This window comes from Ovis canadensis, chromosome 18, assembly GCF_042477335.2.
Source record: "Ovis canadensis isolate MfBH-ARS-UI-01 breed Bighorn chromosome 18, ARS-UI_OviCan_v2, whole genome shotgun sequence".
Classification (NCBI taxonomy): domain Eukaryota; kingdom Metazoa; phylum Chordata; class Mammalia; order Artiodactyla; family Bovidae; genus Ovis; species Ovis canadensis.
This window is the reverse complement of record NC_091262.1, coordinates 68,732,443-68,750,978: the sequence shown is the minus strand read 5'-3', so window position 1 is coordinate 68,750,978 and position 18,536 is coordinate 68,732,443. Positions and strand designations below refer to the sequence as shown.

Genomic DNA, 18,536 nt, shown 5'->3' with positions numbered 1-18,536 from the left:
ATGTATATATGCAAATTATGATTAAGTCATTCCTGGGAAGAAAAGATAAATCTTTACTTGCTTTTTTTGGCTCCCTGTGTGGGGCTGCTACAAGTATGCCTGTCTAAATCTTTATGTTCCAGGCTGAAAAACAAATCAGAATTGGTAAAAGACAAATCAGAATGAAAATTCTTCCTTAGTATCTGTATCCATATCCTTTAGGACAATCCATTGGGACCCATTATAATTGGGCATGGAGAATGAGTCTATCTTAAAAGACCCAGCACCAGCCCTCCAATCTCCAGATGAAGAAGATGTGCAAAATGAATAAGACAAAAGCAAAATTCTTCCCTGGGAAAACCCAACCGTATCTCAAACTAACTCACAAACCATTGTCTGCCACTCCTGAGGATGGAAGAAGCAAGAAATAATACATAGCCTTCTGACATTCTAAGAGAAGCCAAGCCTGCTGCTGGGGGAGCAAGAGGATCTGTGCACCGCTCCCTTTAATTCCTGTAAGACCTTGAGGACAGACTGGGTGGCACGTGCAGCAGAGAAAGCAAGAATATCTTGGCAGGAGCTGGACAGTCATGTCTGTTCTCATCAGTTGTTTTCCTAATGCTATTCTTTTTTTCTCCCCATGCTATCCCTTCTTCCCTTTATTGTTTATTCTCTATGGCCAGTGCCATACAACTTAATACACACATATACACAGGTTCCCCGGTGGCTCAGAGGTTAAAGCTTCTGCCTGGAATGAGGGAGACCCGGGTTCGATCCCTGGGTCGGGAAGATCCCCTGGAGAAGGAAATGGCAACCCACTTCAGTACTCTTGCCTGGAGAATCCCATGGAGGGAGAAGCCTGGTAGGCTACCGTCCATGGGGTCGCAAAGAGTCGGACACGACTGAGTGACTTCACTTCATACATAGGTTCATATATATACATATATGTGTGTATACATACATATATAGAGAGAACACTGCCATTTCTCTTTTACTGTAACCCGAGTATATGGCTGTCCTGTCAGCTCTATAAAGAACTATTTTTTATGGTGACAAAGTAAGGAAGGGAAGATGAGATATGAGCACAAAAATGGATCAATTCTCTCGCCATTATTCAACTCAAAATCTAAAATGTATCTTGACTCCAGAAGGATTAATCATGAGAAGGGCAAAGGCAGATCTCAGCAGCTAGCTTGATCTGTCACGAGCGTCACCCAGAGGAGGTTCACCCTGGCTACTGGGATTCACAAAAATACATGGTATGCAGTGCAGCCTGGAGGCCACAGTCCTGGGGAATACTTCAGGGAGTCTGATTAAAGTAGGCACAACAAAACAGAGCTGTCATCACAAGCTAGACAGGTTAAAGGCTTTGGTAACAATCTGTATTCCCTTCTCACCTTATTTAGACTAGCAATTCCAAAATTTTTCCTGATGAGAACCGACTTTGATTTTCTTGAAGTTTCATGATCTCTAGTGAAGAGGGACTGTTAAGGCAAAACCATGGCTAGAATGGGGAGCTCAGTGTGCAGCGGCATTCAGGTCCCTTCCTGAAAGCAGCATGGAGGTAAGCCATGGACGACCTCAGAGCCTTCAGGCGGTTTAAGACAGACTTACTGAGCACCCACCATGGGAAAGGTGCTGCTGTCGGAGTCCGCAGCACTCGGCTGCCATGGTTCCAAGGGAGGAGCGGCTTACTAAGCGGGATGTGGCAAGGAGATCTAGGTTGTAATACATACTCAAAAGTAGTTCACCTCATTACAGCTTAAAAATGGGGCTTCAGATGACTCCACTTCTTCCTCAGGTCAGCCTTGGTGCTGTCAGAAGCAAAGATGTAGTTGATGGACTCATAAGACAGATCCCACACCTGAGACTGGGTCAGATGAAATGTTTCAGCCGCCAGCTGGTACTCTTGAGAAAGGCGTGTTGCAAAAACACCCTTATCATCAGTCTGTCAACGTAAGAAAGTTTCAAAATGAACGAGGAAATGACTGTTTAAAAGAAAATAACAACTCTCAACTTTCACTGAGAGTATTTTCTTATTTACCATGCTTTTAAGAGTCTAAACGGGGGCCTACAAATGTATCCAGGCACATTTGTTACTGAACAGTCTTGTTTATCCTTTTTAAGAACATAAACCACCAGAGTAGTGGCTCTCAACCATGGCTGCACGTGCAAATCACCAAGGGAGCTTTTAAAATGCATCTGTGCCCAGGGCTCAGCCCTGATCAATGAAAGCATTATCTCAAGAGGTAGGTGTTGGGCATCGGTATTGTCATTCCCCAGGTCCTGTCCAGGACCTTCCCCTGCAGAGCCAAACCACAGTCACACCTTTGCAGCCTCTCACACTCCCCTCCTCTCTCACTCCTCCACTTGGGCACCACCCCTGGCGTGCAACGCAGCCAGCTAGACAGTGAACGTCTGACCTACGGCAACTCTGGGACTAAAAGGGAGCAAAACGCCTTACACAGATCACGGCAGGATGGGCAATGCTGTACCAGAATCCAAAGTGATGTTGGTCGTAAGATGGAACTGTCTGACTTTTGATGTTCGAGGTCAAACAAAGTTCTAGAATGAGGGGGGAAAGGAAGAAGCTTCTAATTAAAAGACCTATTAGTAGATACATGGGAAATCTTTCCAAGCTATGCTCATTTTTAGTAGTTGGCCTTTTCTTACATGCGAAAACTGCCATGTGCTGCGGTTTACAGCAGCGACTGTACCAGGCGGGGAATTAGTGTCCCCTTCACAATCATGTGCTTCCCTCTTTCTTTTATGAAAAAGGAGAGGAAAGAGGAGCATGATAAGCCAGTCACCGTGACAAGCACAGGGAAGCGTGAGAGGGGAGTAGACGGAATCTTCACAGGGCTGCTGCACTTCTTCCACAGGCTGAAGCAAAGCTTAGGAAACAGGAGCAATGCTTGAGGGCTGCATGTTATAAAACTACAAGAGTGGAAATGGACCTTTTCCATGAAAAGAAGGAAAACGTCTCAACTCCTTCCATTCACTGCCTCCTGCAAAGAAGTCTATCTTAAGAATGACTTCTATGATTACAAAACCCCTACCTGAGATGCTATGCCCGGCTCTCCAGCCAGAGTGAAATGCTTCGCTGACTTGACTGATGGCATCCGTTCCTCTGAATGAGGCGGCTGCGACCCAGGCCACGCAGTCCCAGGAATGGCAAACCCAACCTGCCCCTGCTGACTGCGGAGCCAGGACACCACTCCAAGTAAGACCACTAGGCAAGTGGTTTCCTAGATTCTTTACTTTTGTGGCTGTTTAAACATTTCTTTATTAAAAAGAAAAAAAAAATCTCACCCATTATGAATTGCTGAAAAACTCTATAAATTAGTCAAAAAAGCACACCCACAAAAGTGTTACTACAAACTGTTAAATTTGTAAGTTCAGTGAATTCATCATTCAGTAAAAAGTTTTTCAGCCACCTGCTTTTTCCTTTCATCAGAAAGGCCTTCCCCAACCATCCAATCAAAAGTGGTTAGCTTATCACTATTCTACCAGCCTGTTTAATTTTCTGAAAAGAATTTATCACTGATATTTTCTTGTGTATTTGCTTACTGTCTCTCTTACCCATGCTAGAATATAAGTTCCTTGAGAAAGAAACATTGTCTATTTTTTTACTGCTCTATTCCCAGCAATTGGAATAGTGACTGGAAGAGAGTAGGCACTTCATAAATATTTGTTGCTAAATAAAAATAGCTCCTGGTATATTACATGTAGACAAGTATGCGATGTTAATAGACATATAAAAGTACACTTGAAATTTTGCAGATGTGTTAATCTCTAAATATATGTTATACATTTTCATAAGTAAACAGGTTAAAGTAATTCCAAAATGATAGATGACCCTATTACTTCAATATAATACTGAGTTCCAGGAACTGGGGAATGCAGCAGTGAGCAAGACAGATAAGGGCCCTGCTCTCATGGAGCTTTTATACTCTAATGGGAGCTATTAATAAACTTTCCTGTTACTTCAATAAGGTTGAGAAAGCATCACTTCATTTCTAAATGATGTCTATGTATTTAGAACAGTGCTTCTCTACATACGGGTGGCAAGCTGCAGGCGGGGAGGAAGGGTCAGACAGTTGCCTGGAGGACCTGACGCCTTACCGAGCGGTATCTGATGTTGCCTCACAAAGTCCACCAGATCCGAGGATCCTTCCTCGGAGGAGCTGAGAAATGTCCCATGCCCGATTCGGTTAGGAAACAGGTTCAGGAGTACTTGTGTTTCTGTTTTTCGGTTTGGAATCTCAAAAAAAAGAAGGGGAGAAGAGGGCATCAATAACCTCCTTCAGTGGTTCTTAAAAGTACTTCTTTGCCTTTGATCTTCCCGTTCATTTCCCAATATTCTTCTGGATTCCTTTCAATGATAATAATAACTAGAGAGCCAACAGTTACTGACTTTTCACATACATTCTGCTTTAAACCTCACAAGAGTTATACAAAGTATTAAGACAAAGAAATCAAAACTCAAAAAGTAAGTGCTCAATAACAAAATCCCACAACTCTATACGCATACGTGTCTTCTGTGTTGTGTACATGTCTTCACACATATTAGAAAAAGAACTGGGAAAACATAAATGCAAAACTTAACAGGATCAGCTCAGGAGCAGAACTGAAGGGGACCTTCCATTTTTTATTTATTTACTTCTACTTTATACTATTTCTCTACTCTTCCATTTTCTTCAGGTACATAAAACTTTCGCAGCTAAAAATATAAAGCATTTTAAAGAAAAGCTGTCCAGATATAAAGCATTTTAAAGAAAAGCTGTCCAAGCTCACAGAGCTAGCATAATGGTAGAGATGAGGGTGAAACCTGGCTCTGTCTGACTCTGGGGCCTAGACTCCACCCACACACAGGGCATTCATGTTCTGTCTTGACAAGGCTGCCTATGTGCATGCCGCAAGCACCATGAAAACGTGTGTCAGGCTGTGCTCTCCATCTCTTAGACTAAAAGACAAATGACCACAACACGTCGAAATGAAACGTTTCCCACCCCATGGATCAAATAAGAGAACAGAAACTAAAGGGCAGGTTCTTATGCTGTGCAGAGATCAGAGGTAACCGGCCTCACGCTGGCTGTTCTGTTACCCTGCCCGACGGCCTCAGTCTGGCATCGGTTAGGTCACCTAGAGGGTGTCCTGTGTGTGAAGGGTCTTTTGGATCCGAGTGGAAACATAGATCCTAGACCTTAAGTTCTGCTACTAGATGACTGACTCTCTGTTTGCAGACATGAAAAACACTCAGTACTGACAAGAAGCTCCAATTTTGGCCTCAATTTTTATATCATGACCTCATCTAATACTCAAAATAATCATGTGCAGTTAAGCAGGTGATATTTCCTGCATTCAAGAAACAATTAAATCCAAATTTATCAAGTTGCATACCTTAATTATTATTTACAGCTTTTCGTATGTTAATAAAAGAAGGCATTAAGTAGGTAGAAGTACCGAGGTAAGAAAGCAAATCTATCCATAAAATGGAAAAGTGCAGAAGAGCCCTCGTTTGCCTCTCAGGGACGTGCCGACCAGGGAAGTGACTGTTCTCCAGCTACTTCCATGCCTGAACTGCCCTGCGCTCTTGCTGTCAAGTTGGGGCCCACAGGGGCACCCGATCTCCCTCTGGGCCTTATAACACGATGATGAGCTACTTTCTTTCTTGCCAGGGTATGTGATACATTCCGATCCCTTCCCTGCAAGGACAAGAGAGGCAAACTCAGGCTTTTCTCAGTGTTGGTTTGTTGATAACAAGGCTGCTGACTAAAATTCATGCATTTTCTCCAACAAGCTGTTGTTGAACTGTTCTAAGCATACAACTGTGGCGCAAGTCAACAGCCAAGCCCAGGAACTGTAACAACATAGAAACCAAAACTCCAGGGCCTACGGCAAGTTATGCCTTTATAACTTACACAAAAATATTTCCATTTTCTCTCTAAACGTGTTTTCCCAAGCCAGGTTTATCTTTAGCCCTGTACAAGTGCTTATTATTTTCTGTTAATGATTTTCCATGTAATCTACCCTCTCCAGCCTAATTTTACAGTATTATTTACCTCTGAAAGATGAAGTGCCAACTTCAGACCAGATTTTTTAGCTTCTAAAAGAGGTTCCAAGAAGTCTTTTGCTTGTCCTGCCTTGAAGATAAAAGTTAAGATGAGGATATATGAGTTTAGGCAAACTGAAGAACTGAGTACTGTCTCAATAACAAAGGAATAATGGCAGGAAATAAAGTGGCAGATGGACTCATTTGTACATTTTGTTTATAAAGCAAAATTAGGGAATTCAAAGCTGGCAAAGCCACTGTCCTTGCCCTCGACAATCTCAAGTATCAGTGAACCTCAGGTGAATCAGCTAAGCTAGATATAACAGTCACCAAATTTTATTTCTAGATGGTTATCTAGGTATCTAGAACTTTAGGAATAAGTATGACGGGTAAAGAAAGCTTCTATCAAACGGATGATGGAACAAGGCCAGAACAGCCCCGGTTTCGTTAAAGCTGTTAAGAACCAGGTTCATAGGACTCTGATTCAGTGATTTTCAACTGAGGTGATTCTGCCCCTCAAGGGACATGTGGTGACGTCTACAAACATTTTTGGTTGTTACAACTAACAAGGTGCTGGGATCTATTGGGAAGAGGTCAGGGATGCTGCTAAACATCTTAAAATACACATAACATTCTCCTACAATAAAAATTCTTTGGCCCAAGATGTCAGTAGTGCCATAGCTGAGACACCCTGTTTGAATATGACCTTCAAGAAGCTCTAGGCCACCCTTTTTCAAATGGGGCTTCTGTGAGATAATTAAGTCCTACGCACAGTTAAGCATTAATTAAGCATTAGACATCAGTTCAGTTCAGTTCAGATCAGTCGCTCAGTCGTGTCCGACTCTTTTCGACCCCCTGAATCACAGCATGCCAGGCCTCCCTGTCCATCACCACCTCCCGGAGCTTTGATTTGATACGTCTAGTCAAGTCAAAGCATTAGACATGGACTGTAATAAATCAACTCTCTCTATGTATGTGGAATGGTACTAGTTGGGTACCATCTTTAGAAAAATGAAGAAAATAATCATACTGTCATACAAATCTTTTTTTTTTTCTTTTTTATAGAGGGCTTAACTCTTTCACTGAAACCTGGAGAGCAGTTGCTGTGGACATTCTGGTCATCCAGGGCAGAATAGGGCTTCATACACACAGGGTGTCTGCTGAACCTCTGGAGAACGCAAGGTGCCCCAACCTAATCCTTATCCCACAGACTGATTCTACCTTTTAGAAATAAAACATATTTTGGAAAAATAACTTACTGCAGGGTCTCCACTGAGGTCAAGGCCAAGAACTGTATCCTCTGCAGAAAGGAAGAACTCTTCAGCAAGTTTAACAGCCTCCTTGGCCGCTGAAGGGCCACCTCTTCTGTCAATTGATATCAAATACCTTCAATGCAAGAAGAACACAGTTGAAAACGAATGCAGATTGTAAAGATGAAAAAGACAACTCTGGGGAAGGCCAGAGACGTACGGCAAGCTACTTGCGATGTATCTTACTACAGAAGTACAGCCTGACTGACTTGACAGCTTACTTTGCCAGAGGGAGGGAAACATAAATTCTCAACAGCACCAGATATCTAGTTACTGCTCAAACTTCTGATTATTTCATGGGTTTTTTTTTGTTGTTGTGCATGTATTTGGTTTTTAGTCTGTTTGGTTCAGAATCAAACTAAGGTCCACACATTGTTCTGGTCAATGTGTCTCAAGTTGCTTTTAATCTACAGCTACTTCCCGCCCCTCTCTCCCACCCTCTACTTCACACCTCTCCCCATCCTCTTTTCTTGAATTTCTTTGTTGAAGAAACCAGATCATTTGTTCTGTAGAGTTTCCCACAGTTTGATTTTGCTGATTGAATCCCTATGTTGCTAACCTGTTCTCCTGTCTCTTGTATTTCCTACGAATTGGAAACTGGATCCAGTCTAGAGGCTTAGTCACATCAGATTCAATATTGAGGCAAGAGGAATTAATAGGTGGTGGTTCCTTCATCAGAAGGCTTAGATCTGTTATTTCATTAAGGGTTCAGTTCAGTTCAGTTCAGTCGCTCGGTCGTGTCTGACTCTTTGTGACCCCATGAATCGCAGCACACCAGGCCTCCCTGTTCATCACCAACTTCCGGAGTTCACTCAGACTCATGTCCATTGAGTCAGTGATGCCATCCAGCCATCTCATCCTCTGTCGTCCCCTTCTCCTCCTGCCCCCAATCCCTCCCAGCATCAGAGTCTTTTCCAATGAGTCAACTCTTCACATGAGGTGGCCAAAATACTGGAGCTTCAGCTTTAGCATCATTCCTTCCAAAGAAATCCCAGGGCTGATCTCCTTCAGAATGGACTGGTTGGATCTCCTTGCAGTCCAAGGGACTCTCAAGAGTCTTCTCCAACACCACAGTTCAAAAGCATCAATTCTTCGGCACTCAGCTTTCTTCACAGTCCAACTCTCACATCCATACGTGACCACAGGAAAAACCATAGCCTTGACTAGACGGACCTTAGTCGGCAAAGTAATGTCTCTGCTTTTGAATATACTATCTAGGTTGCTCATAACTTTTCTTCCAAGGAGTAAGCGTCTTTTAATTTCATGGCTGCAGTCACCATCTGCAGTGATTTTGGAGCCCCCAAAATAAAGTCTGACACTGTTTCCACTGTTTCCCCATCTATTTCCCATGGAGTGATGGGACCGGATGCCATGATCTTCGTTTTCTGAATGTTGAGCTTTAAGCCAACTTTTTCACTCTCCTCTTTCACTTTCATCAAGAGGCTTTTTAGTTCCTCTTCACTTTCTGCCATAAGGGTGGTGTCATCTGCATATGTGAGGTTATTGATATTTCTCCCGGCAATCTTGATTCCAGCTTGTGTTTCTTCCAGTCCAGTGTTTCTCATGATGTACTCTGCATATAAGTTAAAAAAGTAGGGTGACAATATACAGCCTTGACGTACTCCTTTTCCTATTTGGAACCAGTCTGTTGTTCCATGTCCAGTTCTGTTGCTTCCTAGCCTGCACACAGATTTCTCAAGAGGCAGGTTAGGTGGTCTGGTATTCCCATCTCTTTCAGAATTTTCCAGTTTATTGTGATCCACACAGTCAAAGGCTTTGGCATAGTCAATAAAGCAGAAATAGATGTTTTTCTGGAACTCTTCTTGCAAAAAAAGCATCCAGCGGATGTTGGCAATTTGATCTCTGGTTCCTCTGCCTTTTCTAAAACCAGCTTGAACATCAGGGAGTTCGCGGTGCACGTATTGCTGAAGCCTGGCTTGGAGAATTTTGAGCATTACTTTACTAGCATGTGAGATGAGTGCAATTGTGTGGTAGTTTGAGCATTCTTTTGCATTTCCTTTCTTTGGAATAGGAATGAAAACTGACCTTTTCCAGTCCCGTGGCCACTGCTGAGTTTTCCAAATTTGCTGGCATATTGAGTGCAGCACTTTCACAGCATCATCTTTCAGGATTTGAAACAGCTCAACTGGAATGCCATCACCTCCACTAGCTTTGTTTGTAGTGATGCTTTCTAAGGCCCACTTGACTTCACATTCCAAGATGTCTGGCTCTAGATTAGTGACCACATCATCATGATTATCTGGGTCGTGAAGATCTTTTTTGTACAGTTCTTCCGTGTATTCTTGCCACCTCTTCTTAATATCTTCTGCTTCTGTTAGGTCCATACCATTTCTGTCCTTTATTGAGCCCATCTTTGCATGAAATGTTCCCTTGGTATCTCTAATATTCTTGACGAGATCTCTAGTCTTTCCCATTTTGTTGTTTTTCTCTATTTCTTTGCATTGATCGCTGAAGAAGGCTTTCTTACCTCTTCTTGCTATTCTTTGGAACTCTGCATTCAGATGCTTATATCTTTCCTTTTCTCCTTTGCTTTTCGCTTCTCTTCTTTTCACAGCTATTTGAGGGTTACAAGACTGGTAATATTCTAACATGTACCCAATAGCTGATACAAATTATATTAACATATTAAAAAATAAACAAAATTATCTGATTATTGACGTTAAATAGTTTTCTATTACATTTATTGGCCATTTCTATGTTTTCTCTTCTGAATTCTTGTATTTTGCCTGTTTTTGTTTTTTAATTAGGGTATCAGTCCAGTTAAGCATAACTGAGAGATGTTATAGACAGATTTTATAGCCAGAAAGCCAGCTAGGTTTCTTTATTTTCTTCCATCAAGGACTTATTGAGCCCTAATTATGTGCCAGCTCTAAGTACTGGTGAATCAAAAGACAACGTCCCTGGCCTCACCGAACTTACACTCTAGTGGGTGAATGTGTATATGTATAAATAAAACAAGAAAATTTCTGATTTTGTTAAGAGGTGTGTCATAAAGGAAATAAATGGAGTAACTAGAAGATGTGGGGAGGCATGTTAGATACAGTGGTCAAGGAAGGCCTCTCTGAGGAAGTGACAGGCACATGAGACCTGAGTAACAAGCAGCCAGCCATGCGAGGATATGGCAGAGTGCTCTAGGCAGAAGCAACAGGAAGCACAAAAGTGCTGACATGGGACGACAGTCTTGGCCTGTTTGAGGAATAGGGGGAAGGTCAGTGCATGGTGAGTGACCAGTGGAACACACGAGGCTGCTGAAGTGAGAAAGGCCGCACATGGGACCTTGCAGGCCCCAAGAAGAAGTCTGGATTTTTGTTGAAGAGCCACGGGAAGCCACACTTCACTACAGCAAAAGGACTCAGAACTTTATTGCCATAGGAAAAAAAAATTCAAAACTGTATTCTCAACTTTAAACAATGAAGTTCTTGACCTTTTTTCTATTATAAAATAAAAGTCAGTTATTGGTTGATTTATAAGAATCTGTTATACTCATGCTCAAAAGAGTAAAACTGTCACCTTCTAGTAGTTTCAGTGGTGACCACTAAGGCACAATGTTTCTTACCTAACATCAATGTCTACGTTTTCTTCTTTGGACTGTTTTATACCCTCAAGTATAGATTCCACATAAGTCTTTTTAGTCATTCCTGGAAAGGACACAAATAAAACATCTGTAAAGAGATCATCAACAACTTCATCCTTCAACAATCGTATTCCTACATGAACAATTACGCTTCGCTCTCTGTGTGATAAGTGTATGGTTGCAGATGAGTTATGGATGTGTGTGCACACTCAGTCATGTCAGCCTCTGCAACCCCATGGACTGCAGCCCGCCACGCTCCTCTGTCCATGGGATTCTCCAGGCAAGAATACTGGAGTGGGTGGATTCCTCTTCCAGGGATCTTCCTGACACAGGGGTCGAATCTGTATCTCTTGCATATGCAGGCTTTAGTGAATGCCATTTGTACTTAATGAGCTTCCCTGGCAGCTCAGACGGTAAGGAATCTGCCTGCAATGCAGGAGACCTGAGTTCGACCCTGGTTCAGGGGAAGGGGGCAAGAGAGGATGAGACAGTTGCATGGCATCACTGACTCAACAGACATGAGTTTGAGCAGACTTCTGGGAGTTGGTGAAAGACAGGGAAGTCTGGTGTGCTGTAGTCCACGGGGTAGCAAAGAGACACAACTGAGCAGCTGAACAACAACAAATTCACACACACACACACACACACACACACACACAGAGTGATATGACCTGGCGACTGAACAACAACAAAAATACAGTTCTGAACAGATGAGATGCTAGGTGTATGTGTATCACAGTCGTTCATTTAACACTGTACTCTGAGCATGTCTTCATGTCATTAAAGTGTCTTTGCAAATATTTTTAATGGTTACCAAATATTCCATTAAACTTTAACTATTCCCCTATTCTGCACACTTAAGTTAGCATTTCCCTTTGAATCTCCATTTGAAGGGTCAACTAGCACTAATAATCTACAGATTGCTTTTCTCCTTCCCTTTCACTATCCTTACCAGCATAACTTGGAACTGATCCTAAAGTTTAAAAATGTGAAATGAGAATCTTCTGTTCAGGGGGAGGGATAATTGGGAGATTGGGATTGACACATACACACGACTATATGTAAAGTAGATAACTAAAAAGGACCCACTATACAGCAAAGGGAGCTCTTCTCAATACTCTGTAATGACCTGCATGGGAAAGAATCTAAAAAAGGGTGGATATATATGAATAACTGATTCACTTTGCTGTTCAGCAGAACTAACATGACATTGTAAGTCAACTATATTCTAATAAAAATCAAAAACAAAAAAAGAATCTCCTGCTTATCTCATTTCAACACTTACTTTACTATATGTAGTTTAAAATTTCACCCCCTGAATGATGCTGGCTACACGTTATCCAGGCACAAGATGATCTGGTCACAAAATGCTAAGCAGGACCCAAGCACATCATAGAATACCTCCTGATGCTGCTCTTATCAGCAGAAAGAGGGCCCTAGGAAGCTTCTCCAGACCATATCCAGATCTGCTCATCTCCATCCAGAGAGGTTTAACCACATCACAGCTGGCTCCTGGCCTGATACCATCAGTCCCCGAGAAGAGACTGAATAACTTCATTTCAGTGACTGTCATGAAACGCGATTCCACATCCACCCAGGAGCACTGTGTCACAAGTACTTGATGCAGGGAACATGAACTAACGTCTATTTAAGAACACAGCTATAGGGAACAAGTGTTCTTTTTTCAGAGTGAGAAGAGCAAATAAGAATAAATGAAATTTTTGCAGCCCTTTTAATTTCCCTTCAACAGATAATACCTGACCTGGTATTTTAACTTATAAATAATTGACTGACTCATTAATAACATATGTCATTAAAGTACATCGGAAGATATGGACCTTTAGCCCTACTTTTACAACAGTGTAACGGTAAATGCTGCATAGTCTCAACTTTGCAGGCATATGCATGATCAAAGCATGTGAGGAAAAAGATAGACATATGCTGAGAAGTATCAGGAGTTAGATTTTACCTGTAGCATTTTCTCCTCTGGGTGTGCTCCTTAGTTCCAGATACTTGACACCGTCATCTGCAAATTCTTTAATGACATCTTTCGTCACCTGATAATGAAAGCAATGCTCACAATACTGATAACATTAGTGTAAGGGGCTCCATGAAAATGCCACGTGCTACAGCTCTATTCCACACGTTAAATGACTCGCAAGGAGTGGGGGGAGTCTCCCACATGGTGAAGCACCCTGCTTTTCACACCCCTAGTGACAGCTGTGACAAAACTACCATGTTTCCAACAGCTCCCCTTACCCCCCTCACTCTCACATTAAATCCAAGTCTGCACAACCCCCCGCCACCTTTTGTTTCTCTTCTTCCCTTTTAACCATTTCTCTATTTCCTAGAGAACAGCAGACTGATAAAACAGAGAAATGAGGCAAAACTAAAACCAGTAAACCATCTATGAGTGTATAGTACTGGGCAGTTACATATAGAAATAAGCAGCTAAAATGATTAGGCAGTACTGATGTACCATTTAATGCCATGGCTTCTCATAGAGGAAAACATCGGCAGAACAGTGTATGATATAAATCACAGCAAGACCCTCTAAGACCCACCTCCTAGAGTAATGGAAATAAAAACAAAAATAAACACGTGGGACCTAATTAAACTGAAAAGCTTTTGCACACCAAAGGAAACTACAGACAAGGTGAAAAGACAACCCTCATAATGGGAGAAAATAATAGCAAATGAAACAACTGATAAAGGACTAATTTCCAAAATATATAAGCAGATCATACAACTCAATATAAGAAAAACAAACAACCCAAACCAAAAGTGAGCAAAAGACCTAAACAGACATTTCTCCAGTGAAGACATACAGATGGCTAATAAACCAACAAAAAGATGCTCAACATCACTCATTATTAGAGAAATGTAAATCAAAACTACAATGAGATATTACCTCAAACCAGTCAGAATGGCCATCATCATCAAAAAATCTACAAACAATAAATGCTGGAGAGGGTGTGGAGAAAAAGGAACCCTCTTGTACTGCTGGTGGGAATGTAAACTGATACAGTCACTGTGGAAGACAGTATGGAGAGTCCTTAAAAAACTAGGAAAGAAAACTAGCACATGACCCAGCAATCCCACTAGCAGGCATACACCCTGAGGAAACCCAAACTGAAAAAGACACATGCACCCCAATGTTCAATGCAGCGCTATTTACAATAGCCAGGGCATGGAAGCAGCCTAGATGTCTGTCGACAGATGAAGGGATAAAGAAGTTGTGGAACATATATACAATGGAATATTACTCAGACATAAAAAGGAATGCATCTGAGTCAGTTCTAATGAGGTGGATGACCCTAGCACCTATTATACAGAATGAAGTAAGTCTGGAACTAAAACAAATATCACGTATTTATGCATATATGTGGTATCCTGAAAGATGGTACTGATGAACCTATTTGCAGGCCAGCAATGGAGATGCAGACATAAAGAACAAGATTTATGGACACGGGGTGGGGGAGTGGGGAGGAGGAGAGGGTGGGTCGAATGGGGAGAGTAGCAAAGAGACGTATACATTGCCATATATAAAATATACTGCCAATGGGAATTGGCTGTGTGACTCAGGGAACTCAAACCAGAGCTCTGTAACAAGCTAGAGGGGCGGGATGAGGTGGGAGGTGGGAGGGAAGCCCAAGAGGGAGGGGACATATGTATGCTGATGGCTGATTCATGTTTATGTACGGCAGAAACCAAAACAATATTGTAAAGCAATAATCCTTCAATGAAAAATATATATAAAAAAATAGAGTCATGGCTTAAGGTTCTTATTCACGTTATTTAGGGATAAGTTGAACTTTGCAAGAATTTCTTTTGGCAGGTTTAAACTCTCCCCAAATGTACTTAGGAAGATTCTTTAGGCAAAGAAAATGGGTGATAAATTTGAGTTAGAAAACTGTATTCAATCTAATAGAAAACTCAACAATCCAAACATTACTCAACGACCAAGATAAATGATATCTAAAGGCTGAAGGCATGTTTTCCCTCATTGCCATTACCTAAAATGTAAAAACCTAGGAGGAAAAAGGACCAGGTTAGAAATGCTGTGACAACCAGCCCTAGTTAGTCCTTACAGTTGGTATCCTACTCTTAACCTGCTTTGCCCACATGCACATGGGCACACAGATGCAGTGTCCTGGCAGAGAAACAAGGCTGGCTGACTGTACAGACAGTGCTTAACAGGGAGGCACCACCTTGGTGGATTCACTGCAAGCTAAGGTCTGGGCCTCATCTTTTTTCTTCATACTAAAGCCAAAATGGAACTTATTACAACATGCATATAACAGGTGGCTCAGATTCACCAGGAGGACTGGAGAATCAGCCTTAGAGATCACATAGCTCAGGATGTTACACGCAAGACTCAATTTTGACTCCATGCTGGATCTGTTTCTTCGACTTTAACCTTTGCTTTCTGTTGCTTTTATTATTATAAGCGTACAAAATGGCCTGCCTCGGAGAACCCTGCCCCCCTCTGCCTTAATGTCAAACCAAAATGCCTTTGTTCAGGACTTTGTCCACCTGTAGATGGCTACAGGAAGGAAAAAATTAATATATCCTCTTGTGGAGGCTGGCCATTCCAGAAGACATTTGTAAGATTAACAGCATTTTCAACCTTAATCCCTCACCTCTCCTCATCTTTGTTCTGGAAAAGAAACTGGCATCCAGACTCCAATAAGATGGTTATTTTGAGATGTTAGTCTGCCATCTTCTCCATCTGCCAGCTTTCCCAATAAAGTCATATTCCTTGCCTCAACACCTCATCTCTTGAATTTATTGGCCTGCTGTGTGGCAAGCAGAGAGAGGTTGGACTCAGTAACAAGGACGACACAAAAGCATTCAAAATCACATGACACCCTTGGACCAAGCAAGACACTATTGCTTCCTCCACCACTAGGCACAACCCTGCAGCCTCTGTACTATCATCAAAGGTGCTAGACCACCCTGTAGCGCTGGTGTTCCAGAAACCCCACGTTGCTGCCACTGCCATTACCACAGCACAGTCCTTGTCTTTGCAGGTGTGAGGAACTCAGATCTTATCTTCACTCCTTAACTAAGCAGATCCAGAAAGACCAACTCCTCCTATCCCAGCTCACAAGAGACTAATGCAGAAGCCTGTCTATAATGTGTGTATTGATGACGAGGGTGAAGGGAAGGTGTGAAGTGATCATATCTACTATCCAGGGCATCCCTTTTCCTGGCGGTGAGGTACCTGTGAAACCTAAAGGAACAACATAAGGCTGCTGGCAACTACTGATTGAAAGCAGTGGAAGGAAGACTTCGCTAGGCCACAGTGAGACCTGTGGAATCATCTCTAGCTCATATCCAAGGACACTTCTCTAGGGAGTGACTTCCCTTCCCATGTCAACCAGATTCAGTCCTTTCTGCTCTAGGCAGCAACAGGTACCGCAGTCAGCTCCTAGCTCTTTGGGCTTTGTTCTCCTACGCTCTGGACTGAGAACATCGACTCAAGTTCTGTCTTCAGATAAGAGTACCTCACAATTAAGTTGCTGCTTACTCCAGGGATGGTAAGACTGCACATCTCAAATAAGAAAGGACAAGGACTCTGGAATCAGACAAAACAGCCAATTCCGCCACTTTACTCATGGTGAGTGACCTTGAACAAGTTATATTTAACCTCTTTAGGCCTCAGCTTTTTTCATCTGCAAAAAGGGAGCAATAAAAATGACCACTTCAGAAAAGTCATGTTGAGCACAGAATCTAGCACATGCAAGAGTTAATGTTTTTTTCAGATACATTTCAATCTTGTCTTTTTGAGACTACACTCAGTTATTCTGATGAGACTGTTAAGCGATCCTAATACACTCAGTCCCATATCTATAAACAATCCCTTGACTTATTCCCACACAAGGTTCATTTATTAAAGCTTCTTAGCAACTTTAAAAAAAAAGAAACAATGAGTATGGCATATTATACCCACAGAACTCTCAGAATCTAAAATGTAATCAGTTTTGCTCTGTTCCACTCAACAACAGAAAATTAGACAAAGCCTCCTGTGGTGGATGTCCCTAGCAGGGTTCAACGGGACCTGCTGAGTGGCTGATAAGACAACAAATGCTCCCTAGGGTTCCTAAAAACCCCTGTCCATGTCTCCAACACAGAGCTTACCTCTTGATGTTGGATTTATCCTCTTATGGGTCTGTCTCTCCAACCTGACTATGGATTCCTGAGGGGCAGCGACCATGTCGATCTTTTTATCTCTCAGTCCTAGCAGAGTGCCTGGAACACTGGGGACACTCTGTCAACTTCTGCTAAACTAAACTCTTAAGAGTTAACATTCCTCCAAAAGGTGATTAATTTACTTAATAATTATCAAGAGGATCAGTCTCAGCCAAGGAGAAAATTCTTTCTTGACCAGTCAAATGTCACCTCTCCAAAAACACATTATATTTCTTACTTTGCACTTTTTCCCTAAGGGTTAAAAACACTGATAGGATTCTGCTTCTCTCCAATTAGAAAGAGAACATTTAAAGATGCCATCCTAATCAGATCAATGACACAAATCTGATACAAAGCCAGTCATCTAGCTAAGGGAACACAGTGGAGTCCTCTAGCCCTTCATCTCTAGAGGGAAGGCAGTTTCCCTAAGGATTAATCATTCAATCTCCAAGCAGCTCTTGAACGTCTTCATTCTCTATACTGTCCACCCAGAAACTTCAAAGTATCCCAAGCAATTCAGGTAAAGCCTGTGGTCAGATATTTCATATGATATTTTGTATACAGAGTTTATACATATATGAAAAAAGGGCAAGCTTTTCTCCTCCGCACTGTCCAATTTTCTACCTAACAGAAGATTTTGATCTTGGTTCTTTCCTCATATAGTTTACAATTAATAGAGTCTATTAGCTGTTAGGCAAATGTCTCAACATTGTTTTTCAAAAGTTACCATAAAAAAAGCAAAAAATATTTTTCATCAGACTCTTGAGTCATGTGCAACAACAGAAGGACATCAATTACTTACTAATGTTTAAACCAGTCTAAAAATGCTTCATTTCTCACCATTAGAACATCTTCAGGGCTAGTAGTAAGTAGATGAATTATTTGAAACATCTGGAGGCACCTGCAATATGAAAAGTTTTAACATACTTTAGTCATCAAAAACTTCACTAAATTAATTGATTTTAGGCTAGTAGTAACTATATATTTATAAGGAACAACAGAATAGGCTTCTCAAAAATTACACTGATCTGGACATCTGGACACTGATCATCAAATGACTGAAAATTAAATGTTACTTTTAAGTGGAAAACAATAGTTTCCCTTCTTCACCTCCACAACCCCTATCTCAAGTGGAAGTAGGAAACAGGGGGAAAAAAATCAAGAAGTCTCTATTTCCAAGTCTAAAGAATATTCCAATATAGTATAATTTCACGAACAATACAAATCACTAAAATTTGTCAACAGTCTGACAGCTGGAAAAAATACTGTTTGCCAAGTTATACTCTCCATACCAGACGGCTACCTTATTCCTTTAACTACAAAAATCTGAATCCTTACATACTATTTACAATCACAAAATAGAGAAAAAAAAAGAAGTGTGTCCACAAACTCCCCCGAACTC

At 41.6% G+C, this 18,536-nt stretch overlaps 1 protein-coding gene across 7 annotated transcripts in view; it reads right to left on the bottom strand.

Moving 5' to 3' along the window:
- The window catches only part of MAPDA (N6-Methyl-AMP deaminase), a 34,325-nt gene that overhangs the window by 8,503 nt on the left and 7,286 nt on the right, over positions 1-18,536 (bottom strand). For 2 of the 7 annotated variants that reach the window (XM_069558835.1, XM_069558838.1), the window contains exons 5-12: positions 17,975-18,035; positions 12,909-12,996; positions 10,922-11,003; positions 7,294-7,420; positions 6,045-6,125; positions 4,105-4,243; positions 2,444-2,544; positions 1,716-1,927 (exon numbers count right to left, since the gene is read on the bottom strand). In XM_069558835.1, the coding sequence (XP_069414936.1) occupies positions 1,742-1,927; positions 2,444-2,544; positions 4,105-4,243; positions 6,045-6,125; positions 7,294-7,420; positions 10,922-11,003; positions 12,909-12,996; positions 17,975-18,035 (865 nt within the window). In that variant the 3' untranslated portion in view covers positions 1,716-1,741. Of the gene's footprint in view, positions 1-33; positions 124-1,339; positions 1,928-2,443; positions 2,545-4,104; positions 4,244-6,044; positions 6,126-7,293; positions 7,421-10,921; positions 11,004-12,908; positions 12,997-17,974; positions 18,036-18,536 lie in introns of those variants that run through there. The other 5 variants (XM_069558833.1, XM_069558836.1, XM_069558837.1 and 2 more) reach the window with 4 other exon arrangements.